The sequence below is a fragment of the Ochotona curzoniae genome, unplaced genomic scaffold, assembly GCF_017591425.1.
Source record: "Ochotona curzoniae isolate NIBS_2020 unplaced genomic scaffold, NIBS_Ocur_1.0 contig_3432, whole genome shotgun sequence".
Lineage (NCBI taxonomy): Eukaryota > Metazoa > Chordata > Mammalia > Lagomorpha > Ochotonidae > Ochotona > Ochotona curzoniae.
The window spans coordinates 6019896-6046920 of record NW_024465859.1 but is presented as its reverse complement, the minus strand read 5'-3'; the positions used below and the strand labels follow the sequence as shown (position 1 = coordinate 6046920).

Sequence of the window (27025 nt, the reverse complement as noted above, 5' to 3'; positions counted from 1 at the left end):
CTGCTTCTTCTGCTATGATACCAGATGGAGGCTCCAAAGGGCTGCCGTGTCCTCCGTATGCATCTGGATCTGCCATCTTTTCTACAGAAGAGGACATACTCCATCTTCTCCACAGAAGAGGCCCAGTTCTGACCATTACACTCTATGGTCAGACCGTCAATCCTGGACATGGGCCCTCATGTCCCCACATGCCCCCACCTGTGCTATCCCTTAGACCCCTGTGATTCCACACAGTAAATCCTCACAAGTGCACCCCTCAGTGGCCACTGTGCTTCGTCTGGCACCATTGGTGCCCTGGGCTGCCTGACAGAGGGCCTGCTGAATACCCCAATGCCCAGGGTTCATGGTTCTAGCACCTGCCACACAGACTGGCCAAGTGATCCAGGCCCTGCTGTACCACTTTGTCCCTGGGACTCATGGACCTGACACGCACCATGCAGACAGGCCTATGGACCCAGCCAGGTGACTGGACCTGCCAGACCCCCACCATCAGGGCACAAGGACCCGGCACCCACTGTGCAGGCAGGACTAGGGACCCAGGTCAGGCTACCAGGGCCCTGCCAAATCCACTACCCCCGGTGCCTATGGGTCTGGCACCTGCTCCCTCCCCCAATATCTTTAGGGAAAAAAATAGAATGGGCTAGGAAACTATGCTGGCACACTGGTATGGTTAATGCAGATTTGGTATTAACCAGACTCAGGACACCTGCCAGCTATTAGCTACTTTTCTTCCAGCAGTGTAACACTTGCCTGGGGAAAATGCAACCTAGGCCATTGCTCACAGCTGGTATAAGAGTTATTTAAATGAAGATTTATTTATTTTCATTGTAAAGAAATTTACCTAGGAAAGGAGAGACAGAGAGGAAGATATCCCATTTCCTGATTCACTCTCCAAATGGTTATAATAGCTGGAGCTGAGCTGATCTGAAGCTAGGAGCCAGGAGCCAGTAGCTTGTTTCGGGTCTCCCATGTGTGTGCAGAGTTCCAAGGCTTTGGGTCATCCTTGTGGCTTTCCCAGGCCACAAGCACAGAGCTGGCTGGGAAATGTAGCAGATGGGACACAAACTGGCCCCTATATGGTATCTTAATGCATGCAATGCAAGGATTTAGGTACTAGACCATTGCACCGGGCCCAACAAATGCTTTGTAGCATGATATTTTCTTGCCTGACCAGTGCATTTTATAAATGAGAACATCAAGACCCAATAGGAGAGAATGATGTGTCTAAAGTAACACAGTAAATATGTAACTATGAGCCAGAATCAGAACTAGAATTTAATGTCTTTTTGACTACATCCCATCAAAATTTATATCTGAGACATAATATCTTTGTCCAGTTTTGTGGTAAGACATTTTTCATTAACTTAGAAGACTCTTTATATACACATAATTCACATAATTTTCACCAAAATAAACTTGAGTGTTAGTTATGCTTCCACAAACTTGTAGCCTTTCTGGATCATTTAGCATTCAAGAAATTATCTCTTGTTTTATTCTAATACTTCTAAGTAGTCTTCTGTGCTTTCAACTTGTTATTGATTTACTTGATGTCTCCTTCCTTGATAATTCCTTCTGGATAAGCAATTTTCAGAAAAAGCAAAAAAAATCCCTCAGATTTTCTGATAATATTTAAAAAAAAATGTTTATTTTTGCTTGACATACAGAGTTACAGAGAGAAAAGAAAAGAGGCAGGGAGGAGAAGGAGAGAGAGAAATCTTCTGTTCATTGCTTTACCCTCCAGTAGTTGCAATGTCTGGAACTGTGCCATCTATCCAAAGCCATGAGCCAGGAGCTTCGCCTGGGTCTTCCACATGGGTACAGGAGCCTAGTGACTCTGACCCTCCTCTGCTGCCTTCTCGGGCCTTTAGCAGGAAGCTGGACTGGAAGTGGAGCAGCTAACACTTGAACCAGCCCCCATGTGGTATGTTGGCACTACAGGCAGAGGCGTAGCCTAGTAAACCATGGCACTACACACTAGCCCTTATGATAATGTTTGATGGTAAAAAATATATATATTTTTTGAAAACATTCTTGTTTCATGTTGTAGTCCTATGGGAGGATAATTTTTCAGTGATGATCTACTACCTTTTCTATAGGGATATACATGGTGAGCTCATGAGTGTTACTGGTCTGATTCGTAACATTTCCCTTAATAAGCCATTGGGAGCTCTCGTAGTAGAGATTAAGGGTGAAAGAGAAATGGAAATTATGCTTACATTAATTGGGGCCTACATGAACTATGTAAGCCTTCCAAGAATACTGTTTTAACTCATAAAACCTTGTGAGCTGTATCTATTCCCATGTTGCTGATGAGGCTAAGTGTTTTTTAACAGAGATAAAGTAAACCCAAGGTCACAGAACTCATTAAGAATAGAGGCTGTTGTAATCCCAGGTCTGATTATGCTGTTGTAGAGCTAGAGAGGACCAGAAAAGACTAGAGAGTCTACTGATTGCTACAAGTGTTTGTTAGTTAAAGCACTATGTTCAATGCTGAATTAAATGAGATTTTTTTTTGCCTTCAAGGGAGAGGAATTGTATACTTGAGGTATGGGAGTTCAAAGGCGAAGGGAAATTACTTCTAGCAAGAAAGATTAAAGAGACCTCATCAAAGAGTTGCCATTTCAGGAGAGCCTTGAGGGATGATAGGAGTTATTCATGAGGAGATGGGCACAGGAGTGTAAGCAAAAATAGGGAGACAGAATGGGGAAAGTAGGAAAAACGTTTGGATGGTTGCAGTGTTGTCTTCTTGAAGGGACATTAAGGAAATGAAGCCTAGAAATAAGTTTGGGGCCAGACAGGACATTTTGGCAGATGGATGGAGTAAAGCTGTTGAGCAACTATTGGAAGTTTTTGAATTGGGGAACAATTTGCTCAGTTGTGAACACCAGTAATTGTTATCTCATACCAGAGAGTTCAGAATTGAGTGAGGTCAGGGGACACAAATGAGGATGCTATTCACAACCATCCGGGTGAGAATTACGTTAGAATTTGTGTTAGCGTATGAGGGTGAAGAAGGAACTGATGCAAAAGAGGTTATAGAAAAATTGGGTGTATCTTAACCGGGATGTCAGGGATGACACTAAATCACTCTTAATTTTAAGATTGCCAGGAGAGTGGTGTTTTGACAAAAGAAAAACAATCCCAAAATACAAACTGTTTTGTAAAAAGAAGACAGTAAAGAAGATTTTGATTGAATTCTGGTAGAATATGAGAACAGGTGTCTGGAAATATAGCTGGGGAAGTTGGAAAAGAGATTCATAGGCATAGATTATAGAATAACATGCCATGGGTATAGGTTTGGGAGTCTTTGATTTTGAGGTCATTAGCAGATACCTTGGGCTGAGAAAGATTGCCAAGGGAAAGAGGGTGGAAGAAAGGGAAAGGAAACAAAGACTGCTCCCTGGGAACCACTCGAGTCAGTTTGTGGGAAAGAGATCAAGTGCCAGGGAGAAAGAGGTTTGGGTGTCAGTTCTTTCCCAGAAGCTGTGGGTATACAGGTTTTTCACAAAGAAATGAGGGATCCGCATTGACATGCTGGTGAGAGATGCCCATTACCAGTTACTGAGGAAAGGCCCCAACTTTGAGTGTATTTAAAGTTACTTTGGGAGAGTGTGTAGAGTGACTTTAGGGTAAACTTGGTCAAGGAGCAGTTGTTTGGGAACTGTAAGTTGGTGGTTCCTGATTTATGGAGCACAAATAAAGCATGCAATGTATACGTTAGAATTCCATAAGGTTTTAAGAGAAAGGAACTCAGCTGAAGCATATTGAGAATTTATTGGTACATGTAGAACTGGAAGATCCAGAGGTGGAGTTGGCTTCAGCTGATGGCAGATCCTAGGGCTGGAAAGTTATGAGAATTTTCTCATGCTTTCCATTTCTGATCTTTGACTGTCTTTAGTTTTACATTTTTGCCTATCTCTGCTGTGGCAAGTAGTCTGTGTGGTGGCTTTAGTAGATTCAAGTGTATGTTAGCATCTTGAGATGCTATATGAATAAAGTAGTTCTCTAGGAAACTTTCAGGATGGCTCCGATTGGCCAGACTTGCCTCGTATAGCAATACTTGATTCATTTGCCCTGTACTGGATTGTATGGTCCAGCCGGAATCATGTACTCATCCTCAATGGGACTCAAAGAAGGAAGAAAAGAAGAAGGGAGGCACACTGGAGAGAGAGAGTCCATTTTTCCTACCTACTAGAATGTAGTAGCAAGCCACACTGTGGGAACTCTTTGTGTAATTGGGGCAATCCAAAATGAACACAAAGTTGCTGAGAAATAGTAAGGTTTCATTAGAGCCTAGACAGTAAGAACCTGTGGTGAAACCAGTAGAATATGTAACTTTGCCCTGTAAAACCTCATAGTTCAGGAGTAGAGGTGATGAAATGATATATATTCAGATTTTAGGTTAGATTAACCAGAATTTAATATGGAGGGAGAGGAAGTCAAGTGGGAGAATCAGGTAGTTCATTGTTAGTGCTTAGCACTGGATTCAGAAAACATAGAGGGGCAAATGAAGCTACAATTTGCTGGTTCATTTATTTACTTTCATGAAGGCTGGTTACTTGTTCTTTGGCTAAATTTATTTTTTTTTTAAAGATTCATTTATTTTTATTACAAAGTCAGATATACAGAGAGGAGGAAAGACAGAGAGGAAGATCTTCAGTCCAATGATTCACTCCCCAAGTGAGCGCAACAGCCAGTGCTGTGCCAATCCAAAGCCAGGAATCAGGAACTTCCTCCAGGTCTCCCACATGGGTGCAGGATCCCAAAGCTTTGGGCCGTCCTGGACTGCTTTCCCAGGCCACGAGCAGGGAGCTGGATGGGAAGTAGAGCTGCCAGGATTAGAACCAGCGCCCATATGGGATCCCGGTGTGTTCAAGGCGAGGACTTTAGCCTCTAGGCCATGCTGCCGGACCCGCTTCGGCTAAATTTAGAGGTGAAGGTGAACTACAAGTAAATGAAAATGTACTTTTATTTTCTTCTAGCACTAGCAAATTTTCCAGCATAGAAATAGGCTATGCCATTTTCTTTTTATTATGTATTCTTACTCAAGCCATGCTTTTTCAATATAGTACTTCTAGTAAAAATTCCCGGATATAGAATTTAAAGATCAGTTTATTTTGATACAAAAATTGAAATCTGCGCAAAGCTTTTCTATGCATATACTTTGCACAAACTTTTTGAAAACTCAAATATATGATTTCAAAAAAATTTTTTGCACCATAATAGTGACTCCCCCCGCTTTTTTTTTTTAAAGTTGGAAACTCAGATTTACTAAAAGGAGAGACCTTTCATCAAGCTGATTTACTCCTCACATGGCTACAATGGCCAAAGATAAGCTGATCTTAAGCAAGAAGCAATGAGATTCTTCTGTGACTTCCATGTAGGTGCGAGATCTCAAGGCTTAAGGCTATTCTGTACTGCTTTCCCAGGCCATACGCAGGGAACTGGATTAGAAGTGGAGCAGCTGGAACACGAATCTGTGCTTCTATGGGTTGCCAGCACTTGCAGGTGGAGGATAATGCAGTTAGTCAATGTGCTACCCTGACTTCCCCTTCCTTTTTTTAAAAAAAATCAAATTTCTTTTCCAATTATGTAGTTAGCTTTTTTCACGCTTTATTTTATGTGAGGGCAGAGTGACAGAAAAAGAGACACAGAAAGATCTTCCATTCGCTGGTTCACTCCCCAGTGCTGTAAAACCTGGGGCTGGACCAAACCAAAGTAAGAGCAAAAAGCTAGCCAGGTCTGCCATGTGGGTGATAGAGACTCAAGTAGTTGAGCCATCATTGGCTAACTCCCCGTATGTGTGTTAGCACAAGGATAGAACGGAGTGAAGAACCCACAATTCTAATAGGACACTTTGAGGCTAGATTTGGGCATTCAAAGAACATATTGAAAATGTTAAAAAAAAAAAATTTATATCACAGACACACTCAGATTTTTTTTAAAATGAGTATAGCATATAAAACGACTTTATATAAATGGAATTTATTTTTTCTTTCCAAGAGATCATAAATTATAAAGTTTGAAAATCAGGGTGCAATGCGATATTTGTAAAGATAGGAAGAAGAGTCACCTGTTATCTTCCCACTTGTGGATAACAATAGCTGACGTACATTTGTACAACCTTTCAACATTTTGAGTACACATACGCAATTTTTTCTTAGAAATACTCTATAGGGCTCAGAGCAGTAGCTTAGTGGCTTAAGTTCTCACCTTGCATGCACCACTGCTCCATTTCCCTTCCAGGTCCCTGTTTGTAGTCTGAGAAAGCAGTCAAGGATGGCCCAAAACCTTGGGATCCTGCACCCACGTGGGAGACCCAAAAGAAGCTTCTGGCTCCTGGCTTCGGGTTGGTAGGCTCCATCTGTTGCGGCCACTTGGAGAGGGAATCCGTGGATGGAAGATCTTTCTCTCTGTCTTGGCCTCTCTCTGTAAATCTCACTTTCCAATAAAAATAAATAAATCTTAAAAGAAAAGAAGTAGGGCCCAGAGTGGTAGCTTAGACGCTAAACTCGCCTTGCATGTGCTGGACTCTCATATGGGCACTGGTTCATGTCCCGGCAGCTCCGCTTCCCTTCCAGCTTTCTGCTTGTGGCCTGGGAAAGCAGTCGAGGACGGCCCAAAGCCTTGGGACCCTGCACCCATGTGGGAGACCTGGAAGAGTCTTCTGGTTCCTACCTTTGGGTTGGTGCAGCTCCGACCATTGTGGCCACCTAGGGAGTGAGTTATCGGACTGAAGATCTTCCTCTCTGTCTCTCCTCCTCTCTGTATATCTGATTTGGCAGGTCCGACCGTTGTGGCCACCGGGGAGTGAATCATCGGACTGAAGATCTTCCTCTCTGTCTCTCCTCCTCTCTGTATATCTGACTTTCAAATAAGTAAATAAATGGATAGATAGATAGATAGATCTTTAAAAATATATATATATAAGTACATATATATATAATAAATTAGACACAATAAAAGAAAGCCACTCACCTCTTGTTAACTGATCTGTGATCATTGGCCTATTCAATTTAAAAGTAGGAAAGCCTTTTCTGAAGGTTGCGTTATGGGCTGATGGTTTTGCCTGTTTTACCTTGCACACAGCAGGACACAGTGGTTATCCACCGACTTGGGACAATTCAAAGGCATTCTAGGAGAGGCAGCCAGGACATGTTTAGGTATGATCTGTGATGCTTCCCTATGTGTGGTTTCAACAGTCAGCATAGAAAGAACCAGTAAGGGAAGAAGACATTGCTGAGGGGTAGATTAATGTGGGTCAGAAGGGAGGGCCATTCTCAAAGTCGTTTTCAGTCAGGACTTGACACTGTGTTGTCTGGTCACCTGGTAACCACCTCTGAAAATGAGAGTAGCCCACAAGCAGACCTGAGGCTCTGGCTACTCTCTTCTGTTGTTGTCATCCTCTCCTCCACCTCCCATAATATGACAGAGAAATTGCCGTTGGTAAAGCTGTGTATTATTTGTATGCAAAATGCGCTGCTTGCCTGTTGGCTACACTTGCTGCGGTTGCCCTCTGCTTTGTCTACCCTGCGTCTTCTCACAACAGCTGCATAAAGCCACCGCACCGTCATCTGCCCTCCCCCTGCTCAGGACATATGTCGAGTCAGAGTGGATATTATATTCCTTACTCCGCTACTTCTTGGCCAGATTTTTGGCCAGATGGCTGCAATGAAATTTGTGTAGTAGATCTGAAGAAACATTAAAGTCAGGCAGTTTTTAGAGAAATAGCATCATATGGTCTATTCTCTATTTCACACTTGTTCCTCTTGTTTGTTTGCTTTTTTTTTTTTAAGATTTATTTTCTTTTTGTTGGAAAGTCAGATATGCAAAGAGAAGGAGAGACAGAGAGGAAGATCTTCCACCTGATGATTCACTCCTTAAGTGGCCACAATGACTGGAGCTGAGTTGTTCTGAAGCCAGGATGTTCTTATGGGTTTCCCACTCGGGTGCAGGGTCCCAAGGCTTTGGGTTGTATTTGATTGCTTTCCCAGGCCATATTCAGGAAGCAGGACAGAAAGCAGGACACAAAATGGCGTGCGTCCATGTGGAATTCCAGCATGTGCAAGGCGAAGACTTTAGCCACTAGGCTACCATTCGAGGTCCTCTATTGTTTATTTAAATTGCTCCCTGAGTGAAAAAAAAAAAACCAATCTAGCTTAGCACACTTCATAAGGATGTTAACTGCTGAGACCAGTGTTGGGGTATAGCGGGTAAAGCTGTTGCCTGTGATGCCAGCTAGCATCCTTTATGGGCATCTATTTCCTATCCACTTTTTTTTTTTAAGATTTAGTTATTTTGATTGGAAAGTGAGATATACACAGAAGAGGAGAGACAGAAAGGAAGATCTTCAGTCTGATGATTCACTCCCCAAATGAGTGCAACGGCCAAAGCTGAGTCAATCTGAAGCCAGGAGCCAGGAGCCAGGAGCTTGTTCTGGATTTCCCACATGGGTGCAGGGTCCCAATGTTTTGGGCTGTCCTTGACTGCTTTCCCAGGCTGCAAATAGGGAGCTGGAAGGGAAGCAAGGCTGCTTGGATTAGAAACGGCGCCCTTATAGGATCCCTGACTTGCAAGGCGAGAACTTTAGCTACCAGAGTACCGTGCCAAGTTCTCCTATCTACTTCTGATAATACTCTTGGGAAATGTTACAGGAAATGTCCCTAGTACTTGGGTCACTGCCACCCACATAGGAGTCCTGGGTAAAGCACCTGGCTCCTGGGTTTGATTTGGCTCAGCACTGGTTGTTGTGGCCAGCTGAGCAGTGAACTAGCAGATGGAACATCTGTGTCTGTCTCTCTCTCTGTAAGTCTGATTTTCAAATAAATACATCTTTAAAAATAGATGCGCAAGTGTACTAGCCTTCTATATATTTTTGCAAATATGATCTACTCATTCCTATACACCACTGACTGGCCAGTGTTCCATGTCTAGTCCATGCTGTTCTCGCTTTCCCTTCCAGTGGAGGCAGGTAGATGGAAGATGGCATGTAGCATATGCATTAGAAGTATGGAGTGTATTTAGCCAAGTTCAGCTCTGGCTGTGACTGATATCTGGAGAGTGAACCAGTAGATCTGTTTCTTTGTGTCTGCCTTTCAGGTAGGCGGAAGCATAAATAAGCAAGCATTAATTTAGAGGGTGTATTTCTAGACACCTGCTTCCTCTGTAGGACTCTGTGAGTCTATGGCTCTTAGGAATAATAATTGCACAAAAAGCATTCATAAAGTCATTACACACTGAGCTACTAGTATCCTGCTTCCTGGAATAGCTCCAAATCCAGTCGTGAGTGGAAGTGCAGTGGGTTGTTGTTTTCCACCCCTGGCCTTTGTCTTTCCCTTTTCTGTCTGCTGTTTGCATCTGGAACGGTTGCAGCAAGCAGAATAAATAGGAGTTGCCTTAAGGCAGACTGTGTCTGCATTTCAAGTCCTGCTAGAGTTGTTTTGATTCTGTGGGATCATGGGCACAGCACTGTGTGCACTGAGATACTGCTGTTAACCAACGGATCGGTGTTCCACGTCTTAAGTCCCTTTCTGACCTGCTTTAAGAAGATACACTCCTAGTGTGTGTTGAGGAAGAACGCTGTTGCCCAGGCACTCAGTACTTTAAAAATCCAGCCAAGTAATCCTTTCCTGTTAGGAGTAGGAGAATGAAGGAGTAGAAGTGAACTGAGAGAATATGAAGAATAGGAAATACATGTTGAAAAGGGATAGGCAGAAAAAGATGTGCAGAGAAGAAAGGTAAGTATGGAGCGTTTGCATTGTTTAAGTAATGGTATTAGCTTGTTAAATTCAGTCTTACATTGGGGCTTAACTGATGCATTGTTGCAAGTACCACAATGTCTTGTAATATAAGGTCTCATGTAAGTGAATGCAAATTGATAATGGCCAAGTCGTGACCCATAAGGGATGTATAGTTTTGTGGAAGGAGATGAGAAAAGTACATAGCAGCTGGAGGCAAAAAACCAGAGGTACCCAATAAAAAAACCTTCGCTGAGGTACACGTGGAGCCAAAGGGAGATATCATGATGGTTTCATATTTGCAGTATTCTTCAATGTGGACCATTTGAATGATGTTTCAGTTGTTAGAAGCTGGCGTGCGGATTTTATGAGTGATGGGAATGGTGCAAGCAGAGGCTGAAGTGAAAAAGCAAGGGCCTTGGTTATAGTGACAGCTTCAAATTGAAATTAGAGGCAGCAAGGAAAGCCAGCAGAAGTGGGAACGGATATCTGGTCATTCCAATGCTCCCACTCATTCAGCAAGGGGAAAAAGTCTTTGGGGAATTGTTCAAAGTTGAAGATTTCAATCTCACAGTAGTATAATTAAGTGGTTTGAAACTGGAGTTTTGTGAAAGTTCATGGCAAGAATCCAGGGCAAACAGTGAGATCTAAACTTAGGTGACAGCAGGAAGGGTCAGAGCAGATGAACTGAGGCCCTGCAGAGCACTCACTGTGGTCTGTGCTGTGAAGACACAGTCTGCAGAGAGAGAGAGCTGTGTTGTTGGTGGCCAGCTACCTTGAGAGGAAGAAAGTTATTCTCACTCTCACCCTCTCTTTTCAAATTAGTGCTTTTTTATTTTTTAAATGGAATTTCACAGCCATTGGGGGAGGGCGAAATACAGTATATGAGACAAAACAAAGATATAACTAGAATTATTTGGCGAAGTCAAAAGGTTTTTCCAGGGCCAGCTTATGGGCTATCAGGTGTGAAGCTAAAAAAAACCTGCTGGCCATGACACAGATGTGTAGACCCAGGCATGGGATGTAGTTTGTCTTTGCTGCTGGGGCCATTGGTGAGAGTTCTTTGTTTCCTTGGGAGTTGTTTCAACAGCACTGTTCTGGAGAGTTCCATGTCCTAAGCAGAGCTCCAGTGAGTTGAGGATATTTCCTACTCTTGGGCACTGGGGAATCCTATTTTGTCACTTTGTGTTGCTTTTCTGAGGCCGTGGGAAGTGTAGCATTATAGAGCTGTTGGGCTTTCCTCCACGATTGCTGATCCTAGCTCCTAACACGTGGGCTGATCTTTTTAGCTTTATTCTCTTGGGTAAGGACTGTTGATACTCAAACAAGGATCTTAACCTGCCTGAGTCCACTTTGCTCCACCTCTCTTCTCTTCTCTTGGAATGATTTCCTAATCTCCTGGTGACTCACCAGAGTCATCTCAGAGCCGGAAGAAGTGGAAAAGTATTTTCCAGCCAGAAGAACTGGAATATTGGCTCCTGCACTTCCCAGCTCTGTGGTTTATGCCAAGTCACTAACCTCTCGGGGATTTAGACAGGCAATATTGTTATCCTGAGATGATTACAATGAAGGAATATCTGCATACCCTCCATCACTAACCCTATGCTTGCAACTGCCTTGGACTCGAACCAAGGTCTTTTCTTCCAGAGACTGTAGGATTTTGCTCATAACCCTGCCCTGTTGCTGGTTTCTGAATCTGAGCTCTGACACATGAAGTCTCCCTGAGATCTAGCGTAAGAAATACTGCTTCATAAAATAAGAGACATGTGAAGAGCGTCTGTACAGTGCAACTGCTAAATGTGCAGAACTTATTGTAGCTGCTGTTCATATAATTCAGTAACACAGCAGCCTGCTCAGTTTAGGTAGGAACATTCCTGAAGGCCCTACTTGATGTGTTTATTCTAGTAAGAAACAAAATAATCAGGGTAGTGTGTCTTGCGCAGCATTATCACATTCTACTGCATATTGGTGGTGTTTCTTTCTTGAGATAGTTGACTCGTATTTCACGATAATCCTCTTGCAAAGAACTCATTTTCTCATTTATAGTAACGATAACTAGGAGAGGAAGAGAGTATTTTTGAGGTTAGTTTGCATACATTTTCCTGTGGTTTCTAAAGGACCAGAGATTTGGAAAAAGGAAGCAAATATTTTGGCTAATGTGGCCAAATACTCTTTTTTTGTTGATAAATTAAGATAATCAGGTGTTCTACCTTCTGCTACTTCCTTTGTTACTTTAAAAATGTTCATTGCCCATGGGCTCAGCACAATAGGCTGAACTCGAGGAAAAGCCCACAGACATAAGTACATCAGAAATTAATATTAGAGACAAAAGATTAAGAATCCTGTAACAGTCACGGTCTGTTTTGTTTTGGTGGACTCTGATATTTCACACACTAGGAAGAACAACCCTACACCACTATTTGCGACTGGAGGGAAAGACGGCTACTGCCTCTTACTGTTTGTAGTGCAGTTTTCTCTTTAACATGTGACCTTTTAAACACTGGACATTGCAGCAGTAGCCTTCTCAGTTGAATTTCAGCAGTGAGCCAGGAATGTAGAAAATCCTTTGAGAGTGCTTGCCCTCGTTGCTACCAGCTTGCAATAAGACAGCCTACGGGATGCTCTGGCACTGAAATGATGAACACTTTCCAGGAGGCACTTCCGAGAAAGCGGTTTTTGGCTAGTGAGTTGGCACGTTGGTGGTGGTAGCAAAGGTATGAGGTGCATGTCCTATCTTTGGCCTGAAAGACTAATATGCCAGAAGCAACCAGGGGTTGAAAATTTCAAGGTAAATAGCATTGCGGTTGGATATTTAAGGGGAGAAAATGAGAAGAGAACTTAAAATAGGGGTAGACTTGGCTAGTCTAGAACCAAGAGAATTTGCCAAGAAGAACCATTTTTGTTAGTGCTATAATCTATTTGGTTTTTATTTATCTGAAAAGCACAGAGTGATCTCCCATTCTCTCGTGCATTTCGCAACAGTCTGTGCTGGGCCAGGCCTATACCAGGACTCAGGAACTCAATGTGGGCTTCTCACATGATTGGCAGGGATTCAAGAATTTGTGCTATCCCCTTTCTCCTCTGATGAAGTGTGTTAGCAGAAAATGGAGCAAGGAGGAGAGCTAGAACCCTAACTCAGCACTGCGATATGGAAACTGGGCATCCCAAACATCGGCTTACCTGTTATGCTGATTACATGTTCATAAGAGAAATATTTTTAGATGGGTACAGTGAAGAAACCTTAAAGTTGTCTTCTACAATCTTTTTTATGTGGTAAGCACCCCTACATGAACTTGGAGAAATAAATGGCCATGAGACCTTTAAAAAACTACAGCCCGATTAAAAAAAAAAAAACATTTAGGAGTTTATTTGAGCAAACAATGATTCATGAATTAGTCAACTCCAAATCTAAAATAAGATTTAGGAGTTCAGTAAGGCGACAACAGAGGGACGCGTAATAGGGGGATATGGAAATAATGCAAAGAAAATATTTGATTGGTGATAGTTACACATTGCTGTAGACATTTGCTGTGTGGTTCTGATCTGTGAGCTTAGTTTCTGTTTTCTTAAGTATAGGCGTTTTCAAGAATAGCTCATGAAGGTTTGTACATGTTTGTATACCAAAGAAGGTCAGTTAGGAGTCCTCATTGACTTTATCTGCTCTGAGATTCTGCATGCCTTATCTCAATTTTAATTTAGCACTAACAGGCTAATGCTATGAAATAAGTTACTGTGAAACTTTGGCCCTTTGGTTACAATCAACTATGTATGTTTCTATTGGTATAAGAATTTTGAATCCCATGCATAGAAACATCTTTAAAACATTTGTAGATTGAGTATTTAATTGAGCAGTTAAGATGTTCTCTCATCAGAGCGCCTCGGTTTGATGCCCTGCATGGGTTTCACACTCTAGCTTCTTCTAATTCTGATTTTGGGAAACAGCAAGTATGTCTCAAGTTGCTGGATTTCTGCCACTCGTGTGGATCCGTGTCTCGGCTCCTGGCATAAGCTCCTGCTATAGACCTTTGCAGGCACTTGAGGAGTGAGTCAGGTTTGGAAGCTGTCCCTGGCTGTCTTTGTCTTTGTCTCGTCTCCTCTGAGAAGGAAGGAAGGAAGGAAGGCATAAATGCAAAAAGGATTTATGGATCCATTTTTCCTGCACTAAAACTTGTTTTAATTTTATAATTTATTTATTTGAAAGACTGAGACACACAGAGAGAAGTCCTCTGTTTACTGGTTGGCTACAATGGCTAGGCCAAATTCAGGAGCTAGGAATTCAATTCAGGGCTTATACAGGGGATGCAGGGGCCCAAGCACTTGGGTCGTCTGGTGCTGCTTTCCCAGGTGCTTTAGCTGGGAGCTGGGTTGGAAGTAGAGCAGCTTACATTTGAATCCATGCTCGTAATGGGATGCTAGTGTCACAAGCAGTGGCTTAAGCCCCTGTGCCAAAATGACAGCCTTTACCTTTAAATATTTTTTAAAGATTTATTTATTTACTTGAAAAACAGCCTCTCTCTGTCTCACACACACACAGAAAATGAGATTGAGAATTTTTGATTCACTGTCTTACTCCTCAAATGGCTACAAAAGCCAGAACTGGACGGGGTTGAAGTGAAAGTTCCATCTGGGTTGTCAAAGGGATGGCAGGGACCCAAACTCTTGGGGGTCTTCTGCTGCTCTCCCAGGCATCTTATTAGGAAACCGGGTCAAAAATATGGTAGTCAGTACTTGAAAATAGCACTCCCATATGGGATGTTGTTACAAATGGTAGCTTAACCTGTGAAGCCACCAAGTTGGCTCCAGAAATGTATTTTAAATTTCAGTGTTCCATGAGATTTTTGAAACAACTTTGTATGTCTTTTTAAAAAAAGTACTTATTTGAGTGGCAGGGATGCTGGAAAGAGAATGAGAAGCAGGTTGGGGCAGGAGATATAAGCGAAGCACATTTATCTCTTGCTAGTTTCTTCCCCCAAATACCTGCGATGTCCCCTGGCTGAAGCTAAAGCCAAGAATTGAGAAATCAGTGCGTGTTTCCCATACAGGTGGCAAGAACCCATTCACTTGAACCTTCACTGCTGCCTCTCAGGATCTGCCTTAGTTAGCAGAAATTGTAGCCGAGAGACCAAGCCTGGCATCCAACCCAGGCACTCCAACATGGGAGGCAAATGTCGTCGCCAGTTCAGATCTCTGTGTCCAAAGTCCAGCATCCCTTGTGCATCCTGAGGAACCTCCCTTCAGTTTGCCTGTTAACAGATGCACAAGTCACTGCTCTTCTCCTTTTTTTTCTCCCTATTATCATCCTTTTATCTTTTCCTCCCATTTCTGTGTGTCCATGGCAAAAGGAGAAATGGGGCTCAAGAATAATTTGTGTACTCAAAAATTTTAAAAAAGGACCCACAGATTTCTTTTTATTTCATTCTCCTGCTGCTTTTTTTGGGGGGGGAGGGGGTCAATTCAACTTTCTTTAGGACAATATTTACTTTAAATGTATATAGACTTTGGAAAATTATGCTTTCACTGAGTCTCGTTTTTGGCCTGTGTTTTGCACGGGATGTGCTGTCCTTAGTTGTTCAGAGATAACAGACTGCCTTGCCTCCTGAAGGCTTTCTTCCTGACATTCTGGTTTACTCTGATGTGTCTAAACTCTCTTGCTTGCTGACTAGTAGTCTGTATTTGTGAGGCCCTTGATAAACAGTGCAAGCTGTGGAGAGTGACCGTGAATAGCAAACGTAATTTGGTTTAATGTGTTTTGGCTTGCTTGACCTCACCAGAGTAAGAGTGTGCCTGCTTGAATTATTGTACTGGAAGTTACAAAAGAAATTTCTAGAGACGCTTATCTCATTGGAAGTATCCCAGGATTGTTTTAAGGAAGTTTTAAGTCCATGTTTAATGTCAGATAGACTTGAGAAATGTTGAACATAGAGATTAGATTTTTGTGAGTTCTGGAATTTCGGTCTGAATTACTATTTTTTTTTAACCTTGCTACTTTTTTTTTTTTCTAGACAATTGGCTGGCAACGACCTTTCTTTTATCCACCCAAAGGCCTTGTCTGGGTTGAAAGAACTCAAAGTTCTGTAAGTAATGCAATTTTAGAGTTTCACAGCTGGCTCTGTATTTTCTTTCTGCATAGTCAATGTGCTTAGAGCTAGGTTAAGCACAGTTTCTTTTAGTTCAGGATTAAAAGATTTAACGAGTGGCAAGTGCGTAGTGTGGGAGGCTAGAGGTTGATTTCAGCAACCTTGATTCTAGATAACAAAAAAGGTCGAACTCTAAATTACTGGCATTCTGATCCCCAAGACACGACAGTTGAATGTTAGACTTTTTTGTGTGTGGCAATGAAAATCATATTTAAACTCTTCTGGTAGGATTTTATTTCTACTTATTTCATCACTATAACAATGTTAAATTCGCTGATCCTATAGGGGGAAAGTTTTATAAAGAACTTCAGATCTTAAACTCCTTTAGCATTAAAGGGATTCAAGTGCCTAAAATTTATAGAGCAGGTGAAAGATTAGAAAACATGTTTTCCTTTTTTCTAAAGATTTATTTATTTTACTTCAAAAAGTTGCAAAGAAATGGAGAGATATCTTTCATTGTCAGGTTCACTCCCAAGATGGTCACAACAACCGGAGTGGACTGTTCTAAAATAGGGAGCCAGTAGCTGCTTCCATGTGTCCCATGGACTTCTACAATCCTCTGCTGCTTTTCCAGGCCATACGAAGGGAGCTAGATCAGAAATACAGCAGTCAGGACACAATCTGATGCCCACATGAGATGCCGGCACCATACTAGAGGATTAGCTTGTTATGCCACCACACTGACTGCAGGAAGTTTATTTCTAGCAATGAAAAGGGGTCTGCTGAGTGAAAGATTGGGGAACAGGTGAGCAAACTCATCCCTATCCTGACACAGTCTTGTTGACCATGCACAAAGTGAGCTTTTTACCATTCTACAGTTATGGTTTATTTTTGGCAGTCATTTTGTTAATGTGATATCAATAGTTTTAGGCAAATATTTCATTTTCCTGAATATATACATATATATATATACATACATACAAATGTGTATATACATACATGCGCCTCATTTTCTCATAATTCATACTTATGAACAATTTCAAGACCTCTCCTGCTGTTCCCTGGCTCATTCCCCAAATGGCTGCAACAGCTGAACCAATCCAAAGCCAGGAGCCAGGAGCTTCTTCCTGATCTCCTCCCTGAATGCAGGGTCCCAAGGCTTTGACCATCCTCCACTGCTTTTTCTAGGCCTCAAGCAGGGAGCTGGAAAACAATTGGAGTAGCCAGGACAAGACCCAGCACCCATCTTGGATCCCAGGGCTTGAAAGTGGAAGATTAGTCAACTGAGCTATTGTGCCAGGCCCCAAAATTTATTTTTTGGTTTGGGTTTATGCTTCTGTTCTCCAGGCACTATTAATTAGATAATTGCATTCCTTCTGCTTGCTGAGAGCCCAAGGTTTGCTAGCCTGTTGGCAAAAGTTGACGTATATGGGCTTTGTATAACTAAATTTTGCTTTCTTCCAATTTGAGAAAGCATTAGAGAATCTGGTCAGTTTGTTTATTGTATCTCCCAATGTACTTGTTATACTTTCAATTAATGTTGAGTAACAGTACCACAGACAACCACAGTTACCAACCCCTGCCAATGTGATTTGCCCAGTAAGTCTGTGTGATGATATGGCTTGGAGAGCAGCATAGGGTTCCTTTCTTGTTTTACAACAGATGATTCTTGCTTTTTTTGTGAATTCTCTTTTTGTTGGATACTTGCCATCTTTGCTCTTTTATCCTTATCTTTATCTCTCTCTTATTTTTGTTTTGGTTATTGTTAATATTATTTGGAATAAACCGTCCTGAATTAAAAAAAAAGTTAACAATTTCATGTTATTCACTAACCATGAATTTCCTTCCAGAACCCTCCAGAATAATCAACTGAAAACTGTACCCAGTGAAGCCATTCGGGGACTGAGTGCATTGCAGTCTTTGTAAGTCATTTTTTGGTTTTGTGCATTCTTGATTCATTAAGAGACCACTTTGTTTTACTAACTGTGTAAGGAACTAGAACCCAAAGGAAAGGGAAGATTTGTCTTCTCGTCTTGGATAAAAATGAGGGTGGCAGGTGGCTGTCAGGAAAATATCTTTTGGGGAGGGAAGAGGTGTTTTCATTTATGCCTCTGTGTCTCAGAGGCTCGGAGAAGCTGCCAGGTGTCGAGCTGGGTGTACTTCCTTGAGCTGGTGTGTGGGTGATGACCACACCTCAACGAACATCATGAAGACAGTCACAAAATGGTTTTTGTTTTAAGGATTCAATAATAATCAGATGAACTGATAGTTATTTCTCATCTGTGAATATTGAATACATGTTGGGGAAAGTTAAATAGCCTGAGTTTGTATTTGAGAAAAATGTGATTTTAAATGGACAATTCAGAGTATCGTCTCTTCCTTTTTACTGCTTACTGTCACTAATGTCAAAAGCTTTTTCAAATAGTGCTTTTTTTCTGCCTTTCTATATGTGAAGAGTTTGTTTTTTTTAGTAGAAGTTCCAATTGTTTTCCATGGATTAAGTACATGATAGGTAATGAGCAAGCTATTGTTTGGAGAATTTTTTTAATAACTGTCCCAATATCACGCAGCTAGTAGGAGCAGAGTATGAATTATAAAACCAGGCCAACATGTTTCAGAATTCTAATTAATCTAAATTTATTTTGAGACATTCTAGTAGTTAATGGGAAGTAAATATGAAAATATAGATGTGTTAATAAGAAACATGTTATAAAATATGAACTTTAAAATGAACTTAATGCCATAAGTAAGAGGTATTCAGGGTATTGGTCATTTAGTTTGTAGTCTAAATCAAAGTTGAATTTAAAGCACAGTTTATTAAGTTGCTTATTTCACTTAAATGGTAAGTTACAGAATATAAGCTATTATTCATCATAGTTAATTGGGAAGGTTCCTTGTAGACTCTTAAAATGAATCCATTGGCAGAATAACAGAAATAGCATTTTGCCAGTTCTATGCCATTTCTTACCTGGGGCAGATGGTTGGGGAAGAAGTCATAGACCTCCTTGGACCTGAATTCATCACACAATTTTTACATTGGTCTTGTTTCTGTTGCTTTTTCAGAATTCATTCTACTTTAAGTTCATCATGCTGAGTTGTTTCCCAAATTAATGATCTGAGTATCCATTTAGTTCATTTGAAGAGCTTAAAAAAAAACCAAAACCACTACATTCTTTTTTTTAAAATTTATTTATTTTTTGGAAAATTGGATTTACAGAGAGAATGAGAGACAGAGAGAAAGATCTTCTGTTCACTGATTCACTCTTCCAATGGCCACAGTGGCTGAAGATGAGCAGATTCAAAGCCAGGAGCCAAGAGCTTCTTCAGGGTCTCCAGTGTGGGTGCAGGGTCCCATGTCTTTGGGCCATCCTCTACTGCTTTCCCAGGCCACAAGCAGGGAGCTGGATGAGAAGTGTAGCAGCCAGGATAAAAACCATTGCCTATATGGCATCCTGGCAGATGCAAGGCGAGGACTTCAGCCACTAGGCTATCATGCGGGGCCCAAGACTGCATTCTTATTTTCTAATTTAGAACACAAAAATCACAGAACAAGCATTGAAACAGTTCTAATTTGTGGTCAGTAAGTACATGTGACATGTACTGATGATGTAGAGGATTTAGAGTAGTATGTTTCACCAAAATCAATGGGTTTAGAAAAATTTGTGCTTCTTATTCATTAAATGAGTTATTTGATTTAAATTATCTCCAAAATTGCAATGAGGATGAAGTGTGGAGTAAAAACAGACTTAGAAAAAAATGCATTGATTTGTTTGCATATGTATCAGAAATGCAAGGACTTGCTATCTCAAGCCTGTTTTATTTAAGAAGAAAATGTTCATGGGTTTGTTAGCATAGTGGGTGCAGTGGTCGAGTTAGATATAATTGACTTTCTGTCCTGTTGTAAAACAGTCTTATCAGCACTTGAGGCGGTTTGAAAATCTGATCTTCAGACCTGAATTACATGAAAGATTTCCTTGTGGTTTTAAACAGGGTTTCAAAGGAGCAAAGTTCATTAGGAGTTGAAATTGCCCAGAAGTGGTTTGATGCAAGTGTGTACTTGATGACTGTAAAATCTGAAATTGAATTGTTGATATTAATTAAAACGATAGTATAACATTACCATTTCCCTCAAAGCCATGGAAATGGTTAAAACATTAGTTGAGCAAGGTACTAAAACAACATGTCAGAATTAGCTATACTAGAATTTTTTTCTTTACATTAGATCTCATTGACAGTAGATATTAAAAGATTTTTAAGGTGGAATTTGCTGCATTTTTCTTAATTTTAAAGAGTTTATGGCTATAATATTTATATACATTCAAAAGAATACATAAATTCAAAAGAAGGATGAAAAGGTATTTTCATTACACAGCAAAAGCACTGTTTATTGAGAACAGACTGAACAGTAATTATCTACATTTAGTGCTATCTTATTACTGTAATTTAAGACATGACATAGAAAAACACATGCACTTCAGTCAGATGTAAAACAGGCTTTAAGAATGGGAAATACTGGGGCCCGGCACAGTGGCCTAGCAGCTAAGGTCCTTGCCTTGAACGCACCGGGATCTCATATGGTCGCCGGGTCTAATCCCGGCAGCTCCACTTCCTATCCAGCTCCCTGCTTGTGGCCTGGGAAAGTAGTCGAGGATGGCCTAAAGCCTTGGGACCCTGCACCCACACGGGATACCCGGAAGAGGTTCCTGGATCCTGGCTTCGGATTGGCGCAGGCGCAGCACCGGCTGTCGTGCTCACTTGGGGAGTGAACCATCGGACAGAAGATCTTCCTCTCTGTCTCTCCTCCTCTCTGTATATCTGACTTTCCAATAAATAAATAAAATCTTAAAAAAAAAAAAGAATGGGAAATACTAGCACATTTTAAGGGAAATGAGAACGGAATTCAGTTAATAGGCTGTTAGCCTTGTAACCAGAAAATTGAACTTTTAAGTTATAGTTATCTTCTTATATAGAGTTTAAATAGTAGAATATATCATCTCTCCACTTTGTAAGATATCTGATGCTATCTAGCATCTGTTGAGTCAACTACAGCCTTTTCCTGATCTGTTGGTTAGAATGAATAGGACTAGTGTAGATCACTAGCACAGAGCTACAGTTTCAAGATAATTTCTTTGTGAGCATTGATCTCCAGGAAAGGGCAAACATTCATGGGTGTGTCATCAATACTCACCTGTGAATTGAGGTGGGAGGATTAACTATTGAACCACCAAAACTTTTTTTTTAGTTGGAAAGTCAGATTTATTATTATTATTATTTCATTTTATGACACAGTTTCTTAGACTCTGGGGTTCCCCCCAACCCCTTCCCAAACCTTCCCCCGATATTGAATTCCTCCATATTGTTACAGTAGTACAGTTCATTACCAGTCATGATTCCTTCATTGAAGGCATGGACCATGAAGAGTCCAGCATCTTATTGTCCAGATGGATTCACCAGTTTCATTGGGAGACCATCCTTGGTCTGAAAGTAGAGGTAGCAGAGTATCATCCCCTCCAGTGAAAAGCCATGACACAACTTCAGCAACAGGAAGAAACATGGAAATTTACAACATCGTGAAGTTCATTAAGTGACCAAAGTATTGAGTGACCAAAATGTTAGAAAATGCAAGTTTTTAACCACATCCAGTAACTACTTCATTGACATATCAATTTTAGTATATATATAACAGGCTGCTATATACCTTAATACCTATATACCTTATTTTCATTTTTATATTTAGCAGCTTATAGTATTCAGGCATGATTTTTACTGAACTTTTTAACTAGTGTAACAGTGAGAAAATGGAGAGCTACTTTAATTTGTAGTTTAAAGCACAATCTAAACCCCTTGTCTGTTCTCCTGGGATTTGCACAATCTGAAGCCTGTTCACATCCCAGCTATGTCTCCTGGGACCTTGCAGCACTAGCCTCCTCGAAGGTTCTGACCACTCTGACCCTCTTGGGTGTGTGAATCTCACCAAGCTGGTTTGTCAAACAGGATCTCTGCCCTTGCTCTTTGTCTGAAACATTCATTGCTTAGCTACTGTAGACACTGCCTCTTGCTCAGTTTTTAAGTCTCAGTTTAAGTATCTCCTTCTTAATGTCACTTTTCCTAGTGAAGCACATTACAAATAGTTACAACTTTCCCTGTCATCAGTTTCCATCAATTTTTAATTCCATTGCTATGTTTGTTTACTTTATAGCATTTTTTAAAATTTTGGTAGTCATTTAGCAATTTGTGTATTTAATTGCTTGCCTTTCCTTCATTAGAATATCAGTCTCAAGAGGTCAGTCCTCATGCCTGTGGAGTTCAACATTTAATCCTTTGTGTCTAGCAAGATGCTCAATTTAAATAGTTTCTATGAATTGCAGATAGATTAGCTAAAGTATGGATTTGTTGCATTACATGGTTAATTTGAATGATTAGGCCAGGGAGTATTTACAAATTTCAAAGAAGATATGTGTATTACAAATTACTCATGTATTCCAATGTTTTTTGCTCCTCAACAAAGTTACTTATTTTAAATTGTATCTAGCATGATGTGTGAGATGGCCACTCATATCCTTTATGTCTATGTCTTAAGAAGGAGAGTTCCACTCTGTGCCTGGGTTTGTCTGTTTGCATACATTCTGTTCCCCCATTAAAGGTTTCCTAAACAGCACTGTAGCCAGTACATTGGCCAGTCTGTTATATAGAGGATGTATGTCTCTTTCCCATGGTAAGTTCTAGAAAGTCCAAGTAATAAATCTGCAAATACTTGTTTCTAAGCAGAGTTTATGACAGCTGCTCACTTTCCTCTGGTTTCTCTTTCTTAAGTGTTCTTTCAGTTATCTTGCCTCTATCTAAAAGAAAGCCTCCAAGAGTCCTTATCAGTGGTCTTTAACCTCTGCTAATCCACCTGTGGGCAGAATGCCTCTGGGAGTCAGAGCCTTTGGGAATGGGCCTGCACCTTGCTTGGAGGATAAAGGGATAATTGTGGCAGGAGCTGAAGTTAGAGTAGTATGAGTCAGGAGGCACAAAAACCTCTCCAAAACTCGGAACTTTCTGGTGCTAAGAGTTGCCAAACTCTAGTTCTTTAAAAACATGTTGTCATTTTTGAGTTCCCATCAGGTGGTTTTTTTTTGTTTGTTTGTTTGCTTGCTTTGTTGTATTCCGGCTGCAAAACTTGAATGTAACTGCTGATAAGCATATAGCAACAAGGGATTTATGGATAAAGCTGGGTTTTGTCTGGCCACACCATCCTTCATCATATTAAGTCCAAGTTGTGTGTGTGTGTGCTGAAAACTGATTATTCCAATGAGTAATCTAGTTGTGCCAACAATAATAAACTTGGCACCTTGTTTTCAGATTTTTGGATGAGGAGTTAAATTTAAGGATGAATTATATTATTAATATGTTATGCCTCATTCCAATTTTTTTTTAAATTTATGCCTTAAGTTCAATATTATTGACTGAAGGAGCTGTTTAATTTTTCATGAGAACAATTTCACTTTACTAAGTATAATTTTGGAAAACAAATGTTTCAAATGTATTCAGTGCTAAAAGGAGAGAAGGTTGCCTTGCAGTGATAATATGGATCATGGAGAGTCTATTGAAACGGCTTGTTGTTGTGGGAAGTTTGTACATATTTTCTAAGCCTTATTTTCTTAGTATGAAATGAGTAGCAATTATGTTTATCTCAAAAAATCAGATCTGATTTAATATTGTAAAAAAAGGTAGTTATTTGCTCAGCTTGTTTTCTTCTTGCTTTTCTCTATTTTTGATAAGTTTCCATCAAAGCAAAGAATTCCAATTGGAACTGTGTCAGGGTTCACTTTTTTCTTTTCAAATGATTCTTTCCACTTGCAAGTGACTTCTTATACAAACATGGTTGAGGGATTAAGTTTGGATCCATGCTTTTGTTATGAAGAAAGGCTTTCATTACTGTCCTTGGATTTTTATGAGAACTTCTAGTAAATGAAAGAAAGAGGTAGTTCTTGTGAATCCCCTATTTTTAGAAATCTCTGCGAGCCTGTGCCGTGGCTGCACTCATTCCTTAACGCGCTTGTTTCTGTTGGTGCCAGGCGTTTGGATGCCAACCATATTACCTCCGTCCCCGAGGACAGTTTTGAAGGCCTTGTGCAGCTGCGGCACCTGTGGCTGGATGACAATAGTCTGACCGAGGTGCCTGTGCGTCCCCTCAGTCACTTGCCGACCCTGCAGGCCCTGACCTTGGCTCTCAACAAAATCTCCAGCATCCCTGACTTTGCATTTACCAACCTCTCAAGCCTGGTTGTACTGTGAGTATCCAACCCTTTGGGGGAATGAGGAGGCAAAACAGGCTTCCTATAACACATTATGTTAGGAAATTACCTCACTGATCTTTTATATAGGGGTGCTGATTTTGTAATGTGAATGAGACAATCTTTGAATTTTAGTACTTGATAGTAACTGTTGAATCTCCTGAAAATAAATGACCATTTTTTAAAAGATTTATTTTGTTTCTATTTGAAAAGCAGAGTTACACAGAGACTAGGAGAGATGGTGAGAGAAAAAGAGAATCTTCCATCTGCTGGTTCACTCCCCAAGTAGTCACAATGGCTGGAGCTCAGCCAATCTGGAGCTAAGAGCTTCTTCACATAGGTGCAGGAGCCCTAGGATTTGAGTCATCCTCTGGCTACCATCAGGGAGTTTATTTGAAAGTGGAGCAGCAGGCACTAAAACTGTCTCCCCTATGGGATGCTGGCACTGCAGGCAGAGGATTAGGGTGTTATGCCAAAGGCACCACCCCCGTAAGTGACCATTTGTAATTATAACAATAAAATGGGTAATTCAACAAACTAACTTTTGCTTGTGTCCCAGCAAGGTATTCAATGTGAGAGGCCAAATTGCTAGGAGATGCTAATAGAAGCAAATTATAAGAATGTATTATCTGAGTATATTTTATGTTTTTTGTATTTTTGTATTTATATTTTTTGTATATTTTATGGTTTTTTGTATTTTGTTTTTTATATGTTATGTATTTTATTAGAGTATGTACTCCATATTTTTAACCGTTTAAAAGTTAGATATCCTTTTTTAAGAGAGTAACAACCACTGTCACGGATGCCATGGAAGCCCTTTCCCATGTCATTACTCCCATGTCTTCACAACTAAGCAAGTTCTGTCTCATCTGCTGAAAAACCACTCATGCTTTTCTTTTGGTGTGAGTATCAAGTGATCCTCAGAGGGGCTGACATGGTGGTAGCAGGTCAGAATGCCTCCAGTGACTCAGAATCCCATGTTGGCACTGGTTCAAGTCCCAGCTGCTCTAAATTTATCTCTCCTGCTGCCTACTGGAAAAGCAGTGGAAGATGGCCTGAGTACTTGAGTGCCTAACACCCAGGGGGAAGATCCAGTTTTAGGTTTTCCTGACTTTGGCCTGGTCCAACGCTGGCCATTACAACCATTTGGGAAGTGAACCAGCAGATACAAGATCTCTGTCTCTCTGTTGCTTTCCCTCTCTCTGTAATTTTTGCCTTTTAAATAAATAAATATTTAAGGAGCTTTAATCCTTGGTGTGTACACCTTTCTTGCTTTAGAGCTTTTTCCCTTTTAGGCAGTGTTCTGTGTTCAGTGAGTCTGTATGGTGTATAGCAAGAGTTGACATCCCAATTCCATGTGTTTTCTACCATCAAAGTTTAAAAAATTGTTACCTACACATAAATGATGCAAAAGACATGATGCATACAACAATTGTAGTAGTTGCTCTTCAGAAATGTGAGAGTGATTTAAATGTGTTTTTCTTTTTCGTAGGCATCTTCATAACAATAAAATTAAAAGTCTGAGTTCACACTGTTTTGATGGACTGGATAACCTGGAGACCTTGTAAGTACGTTTTATATAATCACACTGGGATTTTTACAGTGCAACTTTGTACTTCACTGCAGGAAAGGGAAAATAGTATTGGTCTTTGTAAAGCTTAAAACTAATTTATTCTAATACATGACTAAATTCATGCCATCAAACACTCATTGTAAGTATTACTACATGTTTAGATTAAAAGAGAAATATAAGTGTGGTGTGAATTTTATGGAGTTCTTTTTTAAGCCTGCAAATAAACATTAAAAACAATTTAATCTAAAAAATAACAACTATACATTTTTTAAATGCTGATTTTGTTATATGTGTGGAAATTTTGGAACTTTAAAACATTTGAAATGAATCCTGCAGGTATTTGTTTTTTACATGATCTGAGTTGCCTTAATTGTTTATACTAGTTTAAATATCATATCTGGTCAAGTATAGCAAATGAAAGTTTTATATTTTGTTTATGGTACTTTTGTTATTTTTCCCACCAGCTGAAGCATTCAGGACTGTTTGGCTGGTTCAGCTCTGAATCGCCGTTTAGGTTCATAAGGAAATGCATTCTGTGACTGTGTGTAACGGAGACGAGGATCTTTATTTTTGTTGTTTTAGTTTGTATTGTTATTTTTATTGCCTTCATTCAGAGATGTATAATATTTATGATTATGATGTGCTAGATTCAGAAAATGTTTTAAATTAGAAGAATGAGTAAACCCTGACTAGAATACTTAGGGCTTTTGTAATATTTGCTTGAAGGAATTGTCCAGCTTCCACTTAATGAAAGGATTTAAAATATTTTAGGACTCAGTAATCCACTTTTCTGTCTAAATAATTAAGCAGTGCATATATGTTAAGTTAAACTCATAGGCATCTGAATGATAATATGGTTGATAAGAAATATTAATACCCAGAGGTTGTGATCTTTTTTAATATACTCACATCAAAATGCCTTATGAATTGTGACCAATGTTCAATATTCTTACCTTCTCTTAATTTTTCTAGGGACTTGAATTATAATAACTTGGGAGAATTTCCTCAGGCTATTAAAGCCCTTGCAAGCCTAAAAGAGCTGTGAGTATTGCTTTGTTTGTTTTACCCCTTAATTTATCCCCCACAATTCATCATTTAATATTCCAAGAGATTTTAGATGTTTGTTCAGTGACATATCTGTAATACACACAAATGCATGCGTGATCACACATTAGGTCATGTTAGATACCATAGATAAATGCTTTAAAATATTTATCATCCATCCTGTGCTGTACTTTTTAAATGCTGTAATGACCTGAGCTAGGAAGCCAGGAACCTAGAACTCTTTACAGGCCTGCCATGGTGGTGACAGAGACCGTCATGCTTGGGCCGTGCTGCACTGCCTTCCCAAGTGCATCC

The 27025-nt window shown here is 40.3% G+C and overlaps 1 protein-coding gene across 2 annotated transcripts in view; it reads left to right on the top strand.

Annotated features, from left to right (window-relative positions):
- LGR4 (leucine rich repeat containing G protein-coupled receptor 4) overlaps positions 1-27025 on the top strand; it is a 106353-nt gene that overhangs the window by 65986 nt on the left and 13342 nt on the right. For both annotated transcript variants that reach the window (XM_040980013.1, XM_040980012.1), the window contains 5 exons: positions 15740-15811; positions 17665-17736; positions 23875-24090; positions 25586-25657; positions 26639-26707. In XM_040980013.1, coding sequence (XP_040835947.1) covers positions 15740-15811; positions 17665-17736; positions 23875-24090; positions 25586-25657; positions 26639-26707 — 501 coding nt within the window. The remainder of the gene's footprint in view (positions 1-15739; positions 15812-17664; positions 17737-23874; positions 24091-25585; positions 25658-26638; positions 26708-27025) is intronic.